The sequence below is a fragment of the Pteropus alecto genome, unplaced genomic scaffold, assembly GCF_000325575.1.
Source record: "Pteropus alecto unplaced genomic scaffold, ASM32557v1 scaffold98, whole genome shotgun sequence".
Taxonomy (NCBI): domain Eukaryota; kingdom Metazoa; phylum Chordata; class Mammalia; order Chiroptera; family Pteropodidae; genus Pteropus; species Pteropus alecto.
In genome coordinates, this window is record NW_006443570.1 from 6,052,490 (window position 1) to 6,071,700 (window position 19,211).

General features: G+C 34.1%; 1 protein-coding gene across 2 annotated transcripts in view; it reads right to left on the reverse strand.

Annotated features, from left to right (window-relative positions):
• The window catches only part of SPAG9 (sperm associated antigen 9), a 114,390-nt gene that overhangs the window by 56,333 nt on the left and 38,846 nt on the right, over nt 1-19,211 (reverse strand). For both annotated transcript variants that reach the window (XM_006924838.3, XM_006924837.3), the window contains exons 3-5: nt 14,812-14,882; nt 9,309-9,403; nt 3,871-4,021 (exon numbers count right to left, since the gene is read on the reverse strand). In XM_006924838.3, coding sequence (XP_006924900.1) covers nt 3,871-4,021; nt 9,309-9,403; nt 14,812-14,882 — 317 coding nt within the window. The remainder of the gene's footprint in view (nt 1-3,870; nt 4,022-9,308; nt 9,404-14,811; nt 14,883-19,211) is intronic.

The window sequence follows — 19,211 nt, forward strand, 5'->3', positions numbered from 1 at the left end:
CCCTTCTCTCCCTGCACATCTTCTGCTTCTCTATTCCAGGCTGCCCCTCAATCCCCAGCCCATGAGAATGCTGCATGAGGAAGCATCAGGCTCCGACACCCTATGTCTGGTGCCTTTCCTTGGGAAAGCCCTCATCACTTTGTTCAGGATCCAACATCCCTAAGCCAGGCTGCTCTGATATCCTTCACACTGCTGGAGTTCTGATTGTCTACAACAGGCTATCCCCACATGGATGGATACCCTCCTAACCTTGCTTGGGTTGTGATACCTACCCACCCTGTAGGTATCTGCCTTATCTAGGAGCTTTAGGACTGAAATGTGCAGAAAGAAAAGAAGGGCAGATAATACAATACTATACCATCTTAATAATCACAGCTTTATAGTAAGACATGATATCTAGGTGAGCAAGTCTTTATTCTTACTGTTCTTCTTCAGGACTGTCTTGGGTGATTCTTGACCTTTTGTTCTTCAACTCCTTTATTTGCAGCTTGTTCATGCATGTAATTCAGTTGGATGAACAACCCTATCTAACATTTTGGCACTTTTATAATACATTTTTAACAGAACACTTTTGGTTATTTAACATAAGTAGTTGCTTTTTATCAATTTCACTAGGAGCCTTCTAGCAAAAACTTCCTATTAATGATGCAATACACAACTTTTCTGCTTTCCGCCTTGAGCTGATCTCTAAACTAGATTGAAGACCATCAACAGAACATCAAATGAGGCTTCAAGTAAGCTGTGACATTTAGAATGCCTTGAAAGAAGGTATTTCTACTGGTGGTAACCTAAGCAGGGTAGAAATACGTATGTGGGAAAATGACAAAGAAAAGCATTTGGATGCAGAGATCTGGAGTTCAGGGAAGAGGTCAAGGTCAGAGATGCAAATTTGTGAACACTGACGTGTGGATGGCATTTACAGGCATGGAACTTGAGCAACCTAGACTAAGCAGAGAGGAGGGTTGAGCTTTAAGCCCTGGAGAACTCAAACCAGCAATAGAGAAGGAGCAGTGAAGCAAAACAGTGGGTGTCCTGGGAGCAAAGTAAATAAAAGCATTTCCAGAAGCCCAGAAAGTATTCAAATGTGTCAAATGCTATTACAAGGTAGGGTGAGAAATGAGAAATTCCCATTAAGATTTGGAAAGATGGATGCTTTTGGTAACCCTAGGAAAAGAGACATCAGTGAAATAGATAGGACTAAAAGTCTCAGAGGAGTGGGATGAAGAGAAAACAATTGTTCCTCAAACATGCCAAAGTTTGTCCCCACCTCACAGCCTTTACAGATGCTATTTGATCATCCTGAAATACCTATTCCTCCAGACCTTTCCATGCATGTGTATGTCCCTCATATGTCAAGGTACAAGTCACCTCCTCTCAAAGGCCTTCTTTCACCATTCTAAAATAAGCACCCCTCATTACTAATTACTCTATCCCCTCACCTTGCTTTCTTTAAATAGTACATAACAATACTTAAAAATTTCCTTTATTTCTTTACTTGTTTGTTGATCTCCCCAAGAATATGATAAATGAAGGAATAATATGTACAAATACTTCTTTTTAAGGATAACTTGTATATTTTTCTAGGTGCATCATTCCTGGCAGATTTTCCAGTACCTAAAGATATAAATTTATTGACTACAGCTCTCATACAGTGAGAAATTTGCTATATAGCAACAAAGACGGTCTATAACTTTACAATCATGGGCAAATCCTCTTTACTGCCATTTTACTGCCAGTTTCCTATAGCTATGTTTCATTGATTATAACCCAACACATGGTTTTCTCACAGAATACTTCACCTTAACTTTATTTCACAGAAAAATTATACTGGTAAAATTCATATTGATTATAATTCTCACATTCTATTTTTTTTTTATAATGAAGGCAAAGCATGCCCTAAATATAGCTAGGTCATCCCCAAAGTTCTCAGAGAAATGAAAGTTGTAGAATACATTAGAGATATTCTAATCCAGTTCTTGTCACACATGGAAAACAAGACTAAGTGGGTACATGTGCCTCAGTCCACAAGTGAACTCAAAACCCGACTCCCAGCCTTTTGTAAAGACAGAGAAAGACATCTGGTTAATAAGAAGGGCTTAGGTAATTGATATACTATGTCCTAATTATTTGACATAATTTACAATCTGGACTTCTGCCATTCTGAAATGTACCACTCTATCCCTGGAAATCCTTATCTGTTGAGCCTTTATCTCATTTTCTGGTGGCTTCATTTCCAAAGTAGAGTAAGCCAGGATTTTATTTTAGAAACCCTCTGGGGAGTACTTGCCTTAGTGTCTCTGGGAGGGGACACACACACACAAAACACCTATGCTTAAGTCTGTATTAAGAATCTGTTAATCAGTTTATAACCTGCCAGCAAAGCTCTGTCACAGCATGTCACAAGGAATTATAATAATCTTTTACAGTGCCTTCTTGTATAGTAATTTAAAATATTGTTACTATATGGTATACAGTTTTGAGGTACTAAAAGTGTCCTTCCTACTTAATTTTGTTTTGGAAAAGGGACACAGCAAGTAGGTGATCAGAGATAAGCATTTTGCAAGATTTATTAAACCTAGAGGCAGGCTAAAAAAGCCAATGTGGCCATAGGAATAAAGAACGGGAGAGTTCCCTGGGGCATCACTGTGGACAGATCCTGAGCAGCTGCATGATTAGCTTCTAATAAATTAAGCAAAAGGAAAAGAGAAGGGGAAAAGGTGAGATCCATCTTATTGTTAAACACACTTTTCAAGGAGAGAAAAGCTATAAAATATTTATCAACTGCTTACTGTTTTGAGCACATTTCAAAGTTCAATGGAATGATTCTAAATGCCTCTATCCACAGCTGAGAAATAGACCATTTATATTATCCTAAAAGAGTCTAACATCTAAAACAAATTCATTTAACAAACATGTTCTGAATGGCCACTATAAGCTAGGTACTTTTCTAAGTGCTAAGGATACAGCAATAGATAAACTGCATGGATTTTATGTTCTTAGTGGAGAGAAACAAAGTCAATAAGTAAATGACTTAGTATTTTACAAGTATCCTAAAAGCCATCTTCAAGTACTTAGACCATGATAAGTACTTTGGAGAAAAAGAGCAAGAAAAGAAGGTAAGATATAAGTAACTCATATGTATTCATCTGTAGGTAATAGCCTGTTTATTTTATGACAGAGTAGATTTTATAATGTAACAGGGTTCTTTTACAAACAACATTCTCTTTATAAGTATTCCACTTTATAAGGTATAGAATATATCTCCACTCCTATAGTATATTATTTATATGTTATACTATATACTTACATATATTTATAACTTATTTGATAACTTCTTGGTCAAGAATATAATCTACAATGAATTAACATCAAGCCTTTTTAGCGAAACACAATGTACTATTGGATATTACTCTATGACGGGTTTTGAAGAATGAACCGTTTTTGCTTTTTTTTTTTTAAAGTGGAGTCCTACTGAATTGTGAAGCTTCCAACAGTGAACCAAGGAATTCAGTTAGCAATGATTTTCAATTCTAAAAAACATAATTTTGATCACTCATCACCCCACCCTAAATTCATAAAATGTAGCCTAGATTAAATAGAAATTTTAGTCATTAGTATACTTAGTATATTAATCAAGATGTAACAATGGTTGGCTTGGTTTTCCTATAACTTGAAAAAGAATAGTGAAAAACTAAAACCGTGGGATGAGCTCATTTCCGATTAAAAAAAAAAGACAGTTTTACAACTAAAATATAAACAAACTATTTTATTATTATGTTTATTACATTTTGGTTGTCTAGTCCTTCAATTTGGATCAGAAAACTTATAAAATAAAATGTCAACTGAAGATTTCAGCAGAATAAAGCTTACCTTCAGGCTGGTATGAGAACGTGGCTGACTTAATTCCTGAAATTTCCATTGCTCTGATCCAGGGGTCTCTCCGCCTTTCTGAGTATCAGGTGTAAGCAACCCATCTCCAGCAGGTAATGGGAAAAGCCCTAGTGATATAGGGCGTTCTTTTCTATTTGGAGAGGGGAGAAAAAATTAAGCATTTGTTCATTTTTAATTCTTTATTCGTCAAGACTATTAAGTAATAAGCCTGGGTTGTCATTGCTTTAGAATCATATATACTCTTAAATAATATTGTCTGCTTATCTGAACAAGTAGACTTATCAGAGACAGGACAAGGTCTCAGGAGTTTTCATTAAACCAAAGAAATCAACTAAGAAAAGTAGTAAGAAATGGTTTAGGAAATCTTATAAGTTACTGATGAGTTCCTTGCCCAGGGAGCAGTCTGTGGTCAGCTTTTGTAGCAAGAACTAAGTTTTCACTCATGTTTAAGTTAACCTTAAGAGAACTTGGAACTTCTTTCTTTGGAAGTGACCCCAAACCCTGCTTCTAGACTTCCCAAGTCTTCACACTAATCCCTAGATGTTTACCCAGCCTTCTTCAGGGTGTGCCTTTTCTGCCTAAAGGGATATCAGCTTATGATCTAAATCAGAGCTACTGCATAAATGGTAAAAAGAGCTCAAAGGAGTTTTATCCGCTAAAGCAGGAAAGCAGTATTTTTCTACAGAACACATGTATGAGTTCCTTTCAATCACAGTTCTATTGAGAAAACCATTGTCTGTTTTTCCAAACGTGGAGGCCAAAAAATTCTATGAAAGACTGTAGAGTTTCCAATGCTTTGTGAGAAATTTCAACGAGAATAGTTACGATTCTAATAACAATAGAATTGCAACAAGAAACACATCCTTTATTGATGCATATAAGATTCCAAATCAAAGGGATTTTAGAGGCTGAAAACAAGCCTACTATCAGGTCATCTTGGGTCATTAACTCAGAAGTGTAGAAACTGGCAAGAAATGAGACACTAAAGGTTTCGGCCCTCCTGGAACTCCTAACTCTCTACTGGTAAGAGTGTAAGTTAGAATAGAAACACTGATTATAAATAAAAGTAGGAAAATAATCAGTTTTGCTAAATAATTCCTTTATTCTGTAAACTCATTTTTACACCAGGAAATTTAAGCCACTTTTTAAATATGTCCTCACTTAACACAAAGAGTATGCTCCCGCATTCCTAACAACAATCAGAAAGAATTAGTAAAAGTGTCAAAAAACTTTCTTAAAGATTAGGTGAAGCAAAAGGGTTGAGAGACTGCATTTTATTAAAGTTAGATGCACAATAAAATAAAACAGGATTTTTCTCTATCAGAGTTCATTATTCATCACTTCTTCGACATTTAAGAGCACTTTTCCTATTTCATTCGAATTCAAGTAGACAGTACAATAAAAGACTAGATTTTAATACCATAACCAAGTATGTGACTACAAGCTGCCAAAACAACCAAATGACAAAAATTAAAGTAACCAGTCAACTATTTTGTTTATGCCACTTATTCCCAAATGCTGGTACAGCAATAAAGTTTTCGTAAGTCCATGGCAAAAAAGAGGCATTATTTATGATATCCTTATTGGATAATATAGTATGTATTGTACACATATACCTTTCCATATATCATAGAATCCGTTCTTTCTTGAGAATGACCCTTTTCTACATCTTCTTTGCTTCTTTGATTTTAAAATGCCCTTTTCTTTCATCAAATGATAGTGACAGTGATTGAAAGTGAATTTTTTTTTAATGTCCATACTTGGCAAAATAAAAAGTTGTTGCCCTGATGTTTATCCGTCAATTTGAGGGAAACATATTTTGGGGACTGAAAATCTAAGGTTCTGCGAGCTACTAGATGACTTATTTAACATATCTTAAATGATTTAAGCAGAAATTTAATTGATAGAGTTTAATGTAAAGCTCTCTAACCCTAAATGCAAAGATAATCAGGAAGATAATGCAGACTTCATGTGAATCGTCACACTGGTAACAATAATCAAAATACAAGCCAGTCATTAGAATTATCTTCCTATATAAATGTCAACATATTCATTTTCACACATATCAAAAACTGAGGAAGTGTAAAACTGTTAAGGGAAGAAGTCTGTGTGGATCCAAGTTTGACTTTTCTACTGTTAACTAAATCTACAATCCAAAATACAAGTAGAATTCACATCTCTATCTGGCTTTCATTAATCATTCCAAAACTGCTCTACAGGGAACTTTTCTTCAGAGACTGGCAGCTATCAAGAGGGTAAATGACGCTCTGGGTTTTGTTGTCCCAATTCTAGAAAAATAATCTTACTACATACATCTCTTCTCATTTTACTGGTAAGTTACATAAGAGTTAGGGGGAGGGAGAAGGACATGTAATTATGCAAGTAAGCTAGAATCCTACTTGTGAATGAATAGAAACCCTAAAAGGTGAACAGTAGTCTTGTACTATGTTTATATGCATGTTTTGTACTCTATGTATTAAATGCTTCAGTAAAACTCACAGAGGAAACTAAAGAATGGGACAAAATATCAATTGGCAGAGTTAAACCCAGGTGTTCCAATATGCTATTAACTGCCTAGAAATGAAGCTATTATTAACTATCAGAATTCTTGTCATGTTCTTTTTTAAAGTATCTTAGTTCCACACATTCATTTTTTATTTGGCTATTTAAATGAATAAATAATTTCACAAATATGTTTTGGCTATATTTACATTTAAAATAAATAATCATTAATAAATTTACTATATTATAAAATACGGGCAGTAAAAAAATATTACATTTGTTCAACACTACGTAGCAAGAACTGAAATGATGATTTATTTACATTATCTCATTAATCCTCATAAGGAAATAGGGATTATTTTCCCAGTTTTCTGATTAGGAAGAGCAATGCTCAGAGACTTAGGCATTAGTAATGGGCAGAGATGAGCTTCAAAGTCAGACCTGTTAGACTCGAAGGCTCATGTTCTTTCTTTGGAACTACCTATTTCTTGAGAACTTAATCTTAATATTGAAGACTTTGATATCTTTATTCAATCAGATTAACAGCAACTTTTCTGTCAAGAAACTTTTTGAATTTAATCATAAGTTATTTTATCAATAAAACAGCTGGAGCTGAAACAGTTCTGCTAAAAATGGTGTAAATATAAGTAACTATGAAAATTACTTATGTGTTTAAATTGCTATATATCATGTAACTGATTAAATACAAACCACTCAATGGGGTAATAAGAACCTGAGGGGAGGAAATTTAGGCACAGAGAAATTAAGCAATTTGCCCAAGGTCCTAAAGCCCACATATGACAGGGCACGTGTACCCAGGAAGTCCAACTCCAAAGCCTCTTGTCCACCTCACAATGGGACACTGCCTTCTCAAAGAGAACCGACACCTAAGACAACCCTTTAAAATTTGCCTTATTTTAATATTCTACATATTCTTGAGGTAAGGTTATTTTTAATTTCCTAAAAGCCTATGTACATATACATACTACAAATCTTTTATGTGCTAAAATATATTCAAGTTATAAAAATAAGTAAAGAAAATAAATGACCAAGTATCTAGCTTAATTTAAACCATAAAATTTAATTTCTGGGCCTTAAACTAATGTTGAACATTAACTGACGTATGAATTAAAAAGAACACATTGAGGGAATTTACTATTTCATCTTAATTCATATAAATCCACAATTAGGAATTGAGTATTTTAAATAAACATTTAAATAGTAAAAGCTATACATTATTAACCTTCATTGAAAACCATGCACAAAGCAGAAATATGAACAAACCAGATACTTTTAGTATGAGTTAGAAAACAAAAGAAACCCAAACCTTAAACCTCTAAAATGTAAAGACAGTTCTTATAGAGAACAAGTAGAGTGAACAGCAGAAAAGCTACAGAGATTAATGACAAAACAATAGTGAATAGGCTTTGTAAAGCTTTCACCACTTTGATGTGTAAATGATGGGGGGAAAAATGCATTCCTTGCCCTAAAAAGTTAAAATCCTTTCATTCTACAATACATTTTGTTTTAGGAGGAAAATATTTGTCAGTTCCCATGAGCTGCTTTCAAAAATTGCAAAAAAGAGAAAAAAGAAGAAGAAAAAAAAAAAAGCTTGAACCTATATCAGTCAAAAGATAATTGAACAAAATTAACATTTCCATCCTGTGTCTGATAACTGCAAGTCCCAGCACAAAAGATATTTGCCTCTAAGTACTCGGATGCTAAACCAGAGGTTGTATAAACTTGGACCCGGTGCCCTACTCTGGCTCTCTCTTCACTCTTTGAACACTCTGCTGAAAACAAGACCACACTGACCTTGTACTTGTGTACAATATGAAAATCCTTTTCCTAAGTCCATGGTTTCCAAACACAAAGCCGCATCCCTAAGTGATGGCCTATAAATGACTATAAATAAAAATAGAAATCCTAGCCTCAGGCCATTTTCCATTGTTTCAATCTTCAACAGAAACGGTTACAGAGCAGACCCAAGAAGCTAAAAATCTGAGAAAAACCAACTAAACAGGGGCTTCTAAGAGAAACTAGAGTACCTGAGTATCCTTGGTAGGTTCTGCGTCAGAGCTGGCACACCGGTAGAAATAGAAAAGTGCACAAGCAGCAAAACAGAGAGAGATACTAAGATAGCAGAATTAATGACCACCGCCCCGCCAACAAAGCCAAACACAAACAGCAGCATGCATCCAGGACTCATGGCGCTGTGCTGGCATGGTGAAACGCCCGAACCAGGAGGCCTACACGGGGGCCAAAAGGGTATCTTTGTAGTGAGGATCTGTCATTCAGCTGCTGCCACAAAAACAATGCCATCAGCAGCAGCTTTCCACTCCATCCTGCAGCAGCTCTGAAGCGATGACGTCATCGCCACCGCGCTCTCCCCACCTCAAAACCATAGCTCTGCTGCCCCTAGCTTTTATGCAGCAATCCTGAGCACAGCCAGCCTATTAACTATGTTCCTATCCACTAAGAGTCCTGGCGTAACTCATTGGCTACAATGCTTGGAGATCTACATAATTTATTCACACTCTTATATTAAACAGAAGTCTCACTAAACCCTTTCTAAACCTGCCTCTCTGTAACAAAAAGGACCAGGAGAAATGAAAAATTGTCAGCGTTCCCACGAATCAGAAAAATTTAAACCTAATGTAATCTCCATTAAGTATTACAAAACAATCAAAATATCTCGATATGCTGCATATTTATACAACACGGCTCACAATTTACCTTTTCAATAGTGAAGGCTGTTTCTATTTTTCTATGCTATTCTCTCCTATAGCATTCCAACCACAGTAGAGAGCTTTTGAATCAGCCTAACTATTGTTCCAGGATTAAAGAACAGAGAGAAACAGAAACAGACAATTTATTTTGCTTTTTCTCAAGGCAAAATGTATAACAAAGCTTACCTAATTCTACTATGAGCTGTGGACTCTAGTTGATCACTCCCTGAGAGCTGATGAAGTTTTGTTCTTTCTAAGTGTTCCATATAATTATGGATCATCTATTTTGAAGAAAAAAAAAACATACACACAAAATTTTAAGATTAAAACATAGTGTTTTAACAAGGGAAACATTTTTGTATAAATTTCTTATTTATCAGATTACTCATAATTCCATGTAAAAGAACATTAAGGATGAAATTTTTTTAATGACAAAGAAATATGCAAAAACTTTATACATTTAATGATGTTGGTATCCATAAAAGTGGCCAACATGTTGCTTAGCATAGCAAAAAACTTTTTTTTACAATATATGATGCCATTAAATGATGTAACTTTGACATAAATAACACAAACTAGGATACAGACACTAGGAAGGAGGTGAGCAGAGAAACTGGTTAAAGATGACTGGTTAAAAATACTAGAAGACATTTGAGAAATCCGTTCACTAAAATGGGAAACAAAGAAATTAACATGAAACGTGAGAAGAAACTGACAAGGAAAAAAAATGCAGAGATGTCCTCAGAAGAGCTTTCAGCCATAAGATTTTTAACAAAACCATATCCGTATGTGATCTTTTCCATTTTACAAAGGATTCACAGAGTAAACACCACTTTCAATTTAGCTAAATACCAAGATGTTTATTTCTGTCTACAAATTTAGTTGAAAGAATGCTAAAATATTCTCTCCTTTGTTTGATTGCTAATTTACTAGTATCATTACTTAATATAATTACCCGTAATAGTAAATTAAAACAAATGAAGAATCAAAACACTGTGATTTTGAGTCTTAGATAAGAAACCATGATAGACAACCTGAACACAAAAGTGAAAACTTCAATATCAAGTATATAAACTGCCAAGATATTCTACTGCCCTATATGACTCATGGTAATCTTTTATCATATCAATATTTTAATAAATATTCATAATGGTAGTTCCACTTTTAAGAAACCTAAATCTGGCATTAAAACATGTAAAATGTAGCAAATTTTAATCATGTAAAGTCAAAAAGCCTTTGCTAGATGCTAATGTGATATGAATAAAAAGAAATGAATTTAAAAGGTGTGTTAGAAAATTAAAAGAATGTAGATATCAAGAGTAAGCAAAAAAAGGCAGATGTCTTTCTTGGGAATAATCCTTGAATTGTTAAAATTGTAGCGTGTAATAGCTTTGGAAGTTTCTAAACTTTAGCTGTATGAAGGTGGGTTTCAATCTTCATTACTCAAATATTGACTGCAGCATATTAAAAAGATAACTATTGAAAGAAAACATTTTAAACAAAATTTTAAAATTTATTTTTCAAAAGCATGCTTTTGCTGTAAAAATACTTCTTGGCATTCATGTACAATAAGAAATACGTAAATCAATTTGAAAGTGTTATTTATTTCAAATAAACAAAAAGCTGAACTCTGATGCATGAATTTAAGATAAGTAATTCTATCAAATCAAACATCATAAAATAATCAGGTTGTTCTTCACTTAAGACTAATCCAAACAAGAAATGTATCAGGCAAAGGAAAAATGAATATAGAATCACATGGATATGGAATATATTTTTATAACTTTTAAATTTACATGCTTTTTATTTTAAATTTACAGATTTTCTTTACCATCACTTAAAGGACAGTTTTGCAGAAATACAGTTTCTGTCTTTGTGTCAGCAAGCTACAAATAATGAGCTGTTTTCTTCTTGCATCATCAAGAACTTTAAGAAAAAAATTTAAATGAGACTAACATAACAAAGTGATAGTTGGGCCAAATAGATATCAATTTATATTGTAAAAAGGTTTTAGAAAACCTAAGTTGAATTCTTATGTAAGCATATGAAATTGATTAGTTCAAATGGAAGAACCTGCTTCCTTAACCATTCATATGGAGAAAACAGAAATCTCCCCTAGATGCTTTTATAGTAATCTACTTATTCGACATAGAAAAATATACATAAATAAAATGCAAAGATAGAATTAGTTTTATTCCCACAAATGGTCCACCTTTAGATTGATTCTTGTCAATTAAATAAAAAAAATTAATTTAGGAAATGTTGAATTCTACGACTTCTTCAAATGACTGATCCCAAGTAATATCAGATATAGTATTCTGAAATTCCAAAATGGTCTGTGTAATTTAATTGGTTCCAACCAAACTAAACTATCACTTAACAGGAAAGAATAACAACAAAATGGCAACTAACATTTACTGTGTACCAACTATAAGTCAGCCAGTGCATTTACAGCCATTGTTTCATTTAATCCTCACAACAATATTACAATAGCTTAAGGAGGTTAAAATAATTTGCCCAATTTGACCAGCTGGTTAATGATCAACTGTGTTCTAGTTGGCTTTGGGGCCAGAACTCAGGTCCCTCTGATTCAGTCATCCATCATCCGAACAGGTAAACATTATAGGACTCATGTTGTATCTGGCCTCTCAGTCAATTCTCTAGGCTGGCAATAAGCTCATTGTCCTTTCTTCCTCGCACCCACAAGAAAATCCCACACCCTAAAGCATTTCCTGACATCTGAAATAAAATATGCACGCTATCCTATAAATGCACAAAAAAGTGAAAAGGATTAATTGTACAATAAAAAATTAAAATTTAATTACAGGGCTTCATAATGTAGTTCTGATTTAAAAAAAAAAAAAGTGAGAGGGACGGCAGGATCAGTGTTGCTAGACAGAAGAGAGGGAAGAGTAAAATAGGACATGCTTTAGATGATCTGCTATTGGGTCAGCCAGCCCCACACTTCCTTATCTCAGAACTGCAAGTCTCAATTTTCTAAGGTATGCACATTAATTCACACATATTCAGGAGTCAATTCAGCAAGCAACAGCTGGAGTCAGGAAGAAGGATCCCAGGCACTCTGTGTGGAAAGTCCCAACTCCTCTACCACCTAGAAAAATCTTCACAGCAGAGGTTGACTGCCAACTTTGGCTAAAACTGAAATGAAGTCATGGATCCCTTTAATCATGTAGGCCTTGAATCCTTCCATATGCAAACCAAGAATCATATATTTGTATCCACAAAACCACTATTCTTAAATTGGTGAGATGCCATAAAGCAAAGAGGCACAGAAAATTTTCTAGTGCATTTTTATCACCCATAACCTGAAAGCATTACTGAAAATTCAGGCAATGGAATCAGACAGACCTAGGTTCAAATCCAGTCACATCACATACTAGCATGGGATTTGGGACAAATCACTTTATATTCTTTCTAAACTTAAATCTCTAAAAGGGGGATAGATGATAGAGAGTGGTTAGAGGATAAAACAGGAATGCATTTAAACACTCCCTAATGTAAGCTCATGGTTCAAGTTTTTGGTGATTAATATTAAGAGTATATATACATGTAGCCCAAGTGCCTCATGATTACTTGATGTTTATATTTCCTCCAATGCCCTTTTAGACATGTCTTTTAAGCAAATTCAATAATGTGTAAAAAAATTTAGAATTGATTAGAGAAGTTATTCACATTACAAAAAGAGCCATAGCAGATTTTTGTGCCTATAAAAAGATTACCTTAGTTGAAATAGTGAAAAAATGAAGGTCAAATCTTTCATACTTCCTTTCCCTGAAGGTTTCCAGAATTTACCTTTAAAGGACACCTCATTCTTTAGCATTGGATAGCTATTTATAACTGCTAATTGGCATTTCTCATACAGATGTATAAACACAGAAAAATGTGGGCTAGAGTAAAACAAACCCACATTTCAAAGCAGCTATATCTGTGTTACATAAACCTTCCTTGAGGAAAGCAAAATAAAGGGAGCCTATCAGGGCAGAGGACAAAAAGCAGCTCGTGACTGAGGGAGGGATCCTATGAAAACAGCTGCGGTGCTATGTGAAATCAGCCTTGGTTACTGCACAGGCCCAGCTCTCTGAATATGTATTTAAAATTTTTTCTGAAATCTTTTTTTCTTCCTGGACTGTGATTCTCTGAAAGAATAGAACAGAAAATTATTATTTTTTCATTTGAAGATGTCAGTTTGTTTTTTCTGTAAGACATTACTTCTGTTAAATAAACATTTGAGAAAAAATATGAAATTTCACTTTATATTGATTTTTCAAGAATGCACATATTTTATATATACCTCAATTAAACACATCCTAATTTAATAATCCTCAATTATTACAAAGGTTAGAACTTCAATAAAAACAAAAAGATTATTCATCACTATCAATGATTTATGTATATGTCAATTATATGTTCTCCCAAACATATTTATAATTATAGCATTGATAAGCATTGTGTTTACTATCAATAAACACAATGTACAGGGCATTGTTCAGTCAATGAAATAAATGGTATAAAAAGAACTAACAATAGGCTTTTAACAATCAACTGTTTTTAAGTCTTAATATCCACCAACTGCCATCTTATTTTTCACATACTGAAAAGGCTGCTGTGAAGCTGTTTCTGCCTTCCCAGAGCTCTTTGGTTCCAGCCCTCCGTCGCCAATCTTTTCCCTCTGCCACTGAATTTCAAAGACAGTAATAATCAAATCTCATATGTCAGGAAGAAATTCCAACCCCTCCCCAAGAAAATGTTAAGCACATTATTCCAAAGCAAGTGAAACAGAGTGCAGTGTGGTTTTATCGCCCTTAAAAGCAAAATATAGGTCTCTACCAGAGACAGGTTACCAGATAACAGAAATTAGTGAAAGAAAAATTAGTGAAGACAGGAACCATCTGTATCCTGGGAGAGATTGGACTAGAAAGGGAAAAAGAAAGGAATTATATTTTTCTTATAACAAATAATGCATGCATCTATGAAAATTCTACATATTTAGGTATGTGAACCCAGACTTATCATGATACACAGAAACAATTTTCACATTAAGAAGACAGAAACAAAAGCAACTAATGAAAGGCTGACAAAGAATCATAAAAAGGGTTTTAAAAAAACCCTCAAGTACATTTTCTGATTTGCTTTCGAGAGATTATGTGCTGGAGTTGTTAATTTAAAATACTGAAATTTCATGTAGAATATCTGTTTTAGAGTCATTACGATTCAACACATTATAATTTGTGTTTGTTATTTGTTATAAGCGTGATTTAAATTAACTCCTTTAAACTAGATCATAAATGTAGAGACACTACCAATCATTTACCGATTGACCAATTTCCAAGTGGTAACAAAATAAATTAAATTCTCTCATATTAACATCATGTACACTTTTTATTATGCACACATAAGTTTTTACTTAGCCAGCCAAAGAAACCATTGGAATTGTCTTAAAAATTACATTATTTTGTGGCACACTCATTCACCAAATGAAAATTCCAAATAAAAAAACATTAAAAGTCAACATTTGTTAATTAGGTAAATGCTACATGGAATTTAATGTTTTCTGAAAATAATCCCCAAGAAAAATTAATAAAATAATCCCCAAAGAAATATTAAGACATATTTTCTAAGGTTAATTTCTTTGTCTCAATATTAGCATGGTAAGATCCCAGAAACCTACCTCAGTATGTCTTTGATGTAATGCATTATATTCCTTCTTCAATTCTGCTTCTCTTTCTTCAAGTCTGCTAACTGAAAGTAAGATACATATACTTAATCGAAACAAAATATAAGAAATTTATTTGAAAATTCTACCTTAAAAATTTAGAATGGTTTATCCATAATCCTTAGCAACTTTAGGACTTGGCACTCCATGTGAAATTTTTCACAAGGCTAGTAACCTCATTTCATCATCCTTAATAAATAAAACTTTCAGAGGAGGAATAAGCTAGATTTCAAAAAATGAAACATCAGATACAGAATTATCTCTTTCAAAAACACTTTAAATCACCTTATAGAAGCTTTAACCTGGAATTAGGACTCAAATCATTGATTTCTAACATTATTCAAGCTCTTTTTCTCTACTGAGCAGTATGTGAAAATGTCATTGTTTAAAGTACTTTTTCTGCTTCAGACCTTAATTTCAGGGACTCATCTTCTTTTATTTAGCTCCCTCTGCTGATGGAGTTTGTGAGTGGCACTGATTTGGGGGAGTGCTCACAGAGTACAATCTTATGATATTAAAAATAAATTTTAGACTGGAAAAATGTATTTTAAAAAATCTAAAAAAAAATTTAGAATGCAGGGACAGGATTTCACAGGAAAGAATGATATCAGAGAGAAGGTACAGGCCAAGCAAGACCATAAAGAAATTATAGTACTCAAGAGAGACGGTGATGTGCGTGTACTGGGCACTGTTACACAGAGAAGGGAACACAAAACTGCTGGTGGTGAGGCAGAGGTGAGGCTAGCCAGCCTGAAGGAGCCTGTACTGGCTAAGGAGCCCTGGGAGACAGTCTGCCGGGGAGAAAAGAAGCTGATGCTAGAGGAGCCTGTCAAGATACTTATTTAAGTCTGCTTGAAGGCCTGACATTAGCTGGAAATGTTCTCTTGGTTTAGAAGTCTGCTACCTGCGTGCAGGCAGGGCTGTTTGTAAGCAATAGCTTGTGACTGTGTCAGATGGCTGTTGAAGTAACTACTATGAACTATCACGGCACACACAAAAATATTTTCATATGCCTGATGTTATCGCACCAGACACCAAACGAAACATAACATGCTGCTTGCTAAACTCATCTCTGGTTTGTGTAGTTTTACTTGCCACCTTTGCTTGAATATCTTGAAAATATATCATCAACTAGAAAAACTGTAGCTCTGATTTTGATTTGTTTCTAATCAAGCCTATATGTTGGCTCACTAAAAATTTCACCAGTGAGTAAACATACACTACAGTCCCCGCAGAGCACACTATATCATACAGGCAAAGGTTGACTGAGTGAGTACATGTGCTGCTCATCTTACCCTGTGGCTGAGAGCAATAAAAAGCAAACACAGTGCAGATATGTTGGGATAAAACAATAGATATTGAAACCATAATATCTTAAACAATATCTTAAATAATAATTTTTAGTGCTGCTTCTTTGATTTATTTTAAAACAGGAAATCTGAGCAAATAGAGATATTTATTAACAATTTCACAATAAACATTTCCTGCTACTACTTGTTAATTACACTAATCTAACAGCGTAATCTTAAGACTACCAGGGTAAACCTTAACTATTTTTAATTGCATATCTGCATGAACCAAGATTTTCTTGGTATCATGCGACCCCCCTCCAAAAAAAAAAAAAGAAAAAGAAAATTGAAGCTGAGGCTAATACAAATCACACCTATCATCTATAACCCTCAATTGCAAATTTGTACCCCACAGGAGAACCTTACTATTTCCATCAGCTAACTTGATGTGAATTCATAAAATAAATTTATATCACCATCACATTCACTACTAATTAATAGCTAACATTATATAGTACTTATTAGTACCTTGCACAGTCCTATGCACTTTATATAAACTAACTTATTTGAGCCTGAAATTAACCTTATGATTAAAATATTATTATATTCACTTTAGATATGAGGAAGCTGAAGCAAAGAGGAATTAAATAACTTGCCCAAAGTCACGCGGCTAATAAATGGCAAAATTAGGATTCCTAATGGAGGAGTCTGGGTCCAGAATCTATTTTTGATTATCACGTTTTACTGGCCCTCAGGAAATACTCTTTTTAATGTTTTATATATTGGAGTCTACTTTAAAATTTCACTTGGGGGAAAAAAATATAGAAGAGTGCTCTTTTCTACTTAAAACAAAAACCCTTCTGTTCTTATAGAAAACCTCGTCACATATACTTCAACCCAAAGGTATCAAAACTGCCAAGTAAAATATGTATCCAACTTTATTAATCATCATAGAAATGCATTTAAAACCAAAACGCAACACTACATACCTGTCAGAATAGTGAAAATGAAGAACAAAATACACCAAATGCTGGTAAGGATGTGGAGCAACTGGAATTCTCATATACTGCTGGCAGGAATATAAATTGGTACAACCAATCTAAAAACTATTTGGCAAGATCTAATAAGGTTGAATATTTGCCAGTCCTATGACAAACCAAGTGCATTGTTATGAAGTGTATAAACGTGTCCACCAAAAGGCATTTAAAACAATGCTCCAAGCAGCACTATTTGTAATAACCCAAGCGTGGAAACAACCCAAATATCCATCAACAGCAGAATGGATAAATATTCATGTACCAGAATACTACACAACAATGAGATAAACAAATTAACTGCAATACACAACATCATGGACAAATCTCATAAGCAGGATATTAAGGGATAGAAGAAGCAAAAAAATACATAATTCAAAGACATACAAAACTAATTTAAAACTAATCTAATGTGCTAGAAATCAGGACAGTGGTTACCTGGAGAGGAGTTAGTGACCTGATGACTTTATTGTGTGAACAGCCCCACCTCACCCTAGTCCAAACACAATGTATTCCCATTCACACACACACTTTCCTTGGCTTGAATACTCATTATTCTTTATGTTCTCTAACAGCTGCTACAAGTTCAATATATAGCACAGGATTTAAACAGACTGCTCAGAATTATTACAAACAAGCTGTGCTGATTTACCATTACAAGTTATAGAGAGATAAGCAAAACTATTATCAGATTGAAGAATTATAAAAAGAAAAAAAGACAGGCATCATGGGAGGATAAATTGTAACTACTCTTTCAAAAGTCGTGTTGGCAATATCTATTAAAGTAAGATAAAAGGTGTATATCCTTTGACCCAGCATTACTATTCTTACTTATCCTACAGGAAACATGCCAATGTCCAAAGATATGAAAATGGATGCCCTATGCAACATATCTTCTACTAACTCCTAAATCTGTCATTAGTTGGTTGGCGAATTATGATATACAATGGACTACACTGCAGTGACTTTACTACTTCCAAGTTATGTTACCGTGGGTATATCAACCTCTCTGCATCTCAGTTTCCTTATTTATAATTGAGAAATAATGATGGCATATCAGAGCTTATATTAGGATTGAGTTAATATTTGTAAAGGGCGAATAGTGCCTGGCACACATGTTTTTCAAATACAACAGTGAAAAGTACTATTAAAAGGAATACAGTATATCTGTATGTACTAACATGGGATGGTGCCTAGAAATGAATGGATGTTGAACATATATCTGAAAATAAAAAATACAAAACAATTTACAATATGATGCCACTAAGATGTCAACAAAGCCAAAACTGAACAGAATGTCTCTCCTAAATCTGCTCTTTCCCATAATCGTCTTACTCAGGCAAAAATCTTGCAGCTCTCCTTTTGCTCTTCTCTGTTCCTCACATCACATATTCAGTCTATCAGCAAATTCTGTCCATTTTACCTTGAAAATAAATCTAAAATATGACCACTTTTTCCACCTCCATCATTCCCATCATCTCTTGCCTGAATTATTACAATTATCTCCTGATCAATGTTTCTGCTCTAGCCTTTGCTCCCCTGTATTCTTTTCATGAAAAAAGATTTATTAGTTTGAAGTATATAGTACATTGGTTAGATGTACTATATATGTAGTATATATAGTACTACATATATGTACTATATATATATATATACATATAGTACTATATATAGTACATGTATAGTTTTTTATAAAACAATGCCCCTAATTGCTCCTTCTCTCCTCTGGTTTTCTGTCTAACCAATATATTAATGCTGACTGCATTCCCTATGCTGTGCTCCCCATCCCTGTGACCATCTATAAACTACTAATTTGTACTTCTTTAACCATTCACCCGATTCTCCCAGTCCCCCAAACCCCCATCCCCCTCTGTCTGTCACCAAATTGTCCTTTATATTTCTAAGTCAGTTTTTTATTAGTTTGTTCTTTTTATTTCTTAGATTCCACATATAAATGATATCATATGGTATATTTATCTTTCTCTGACTTATTTTACTCAGCATAATCACCTCTAGGTCCATCTATGTAATT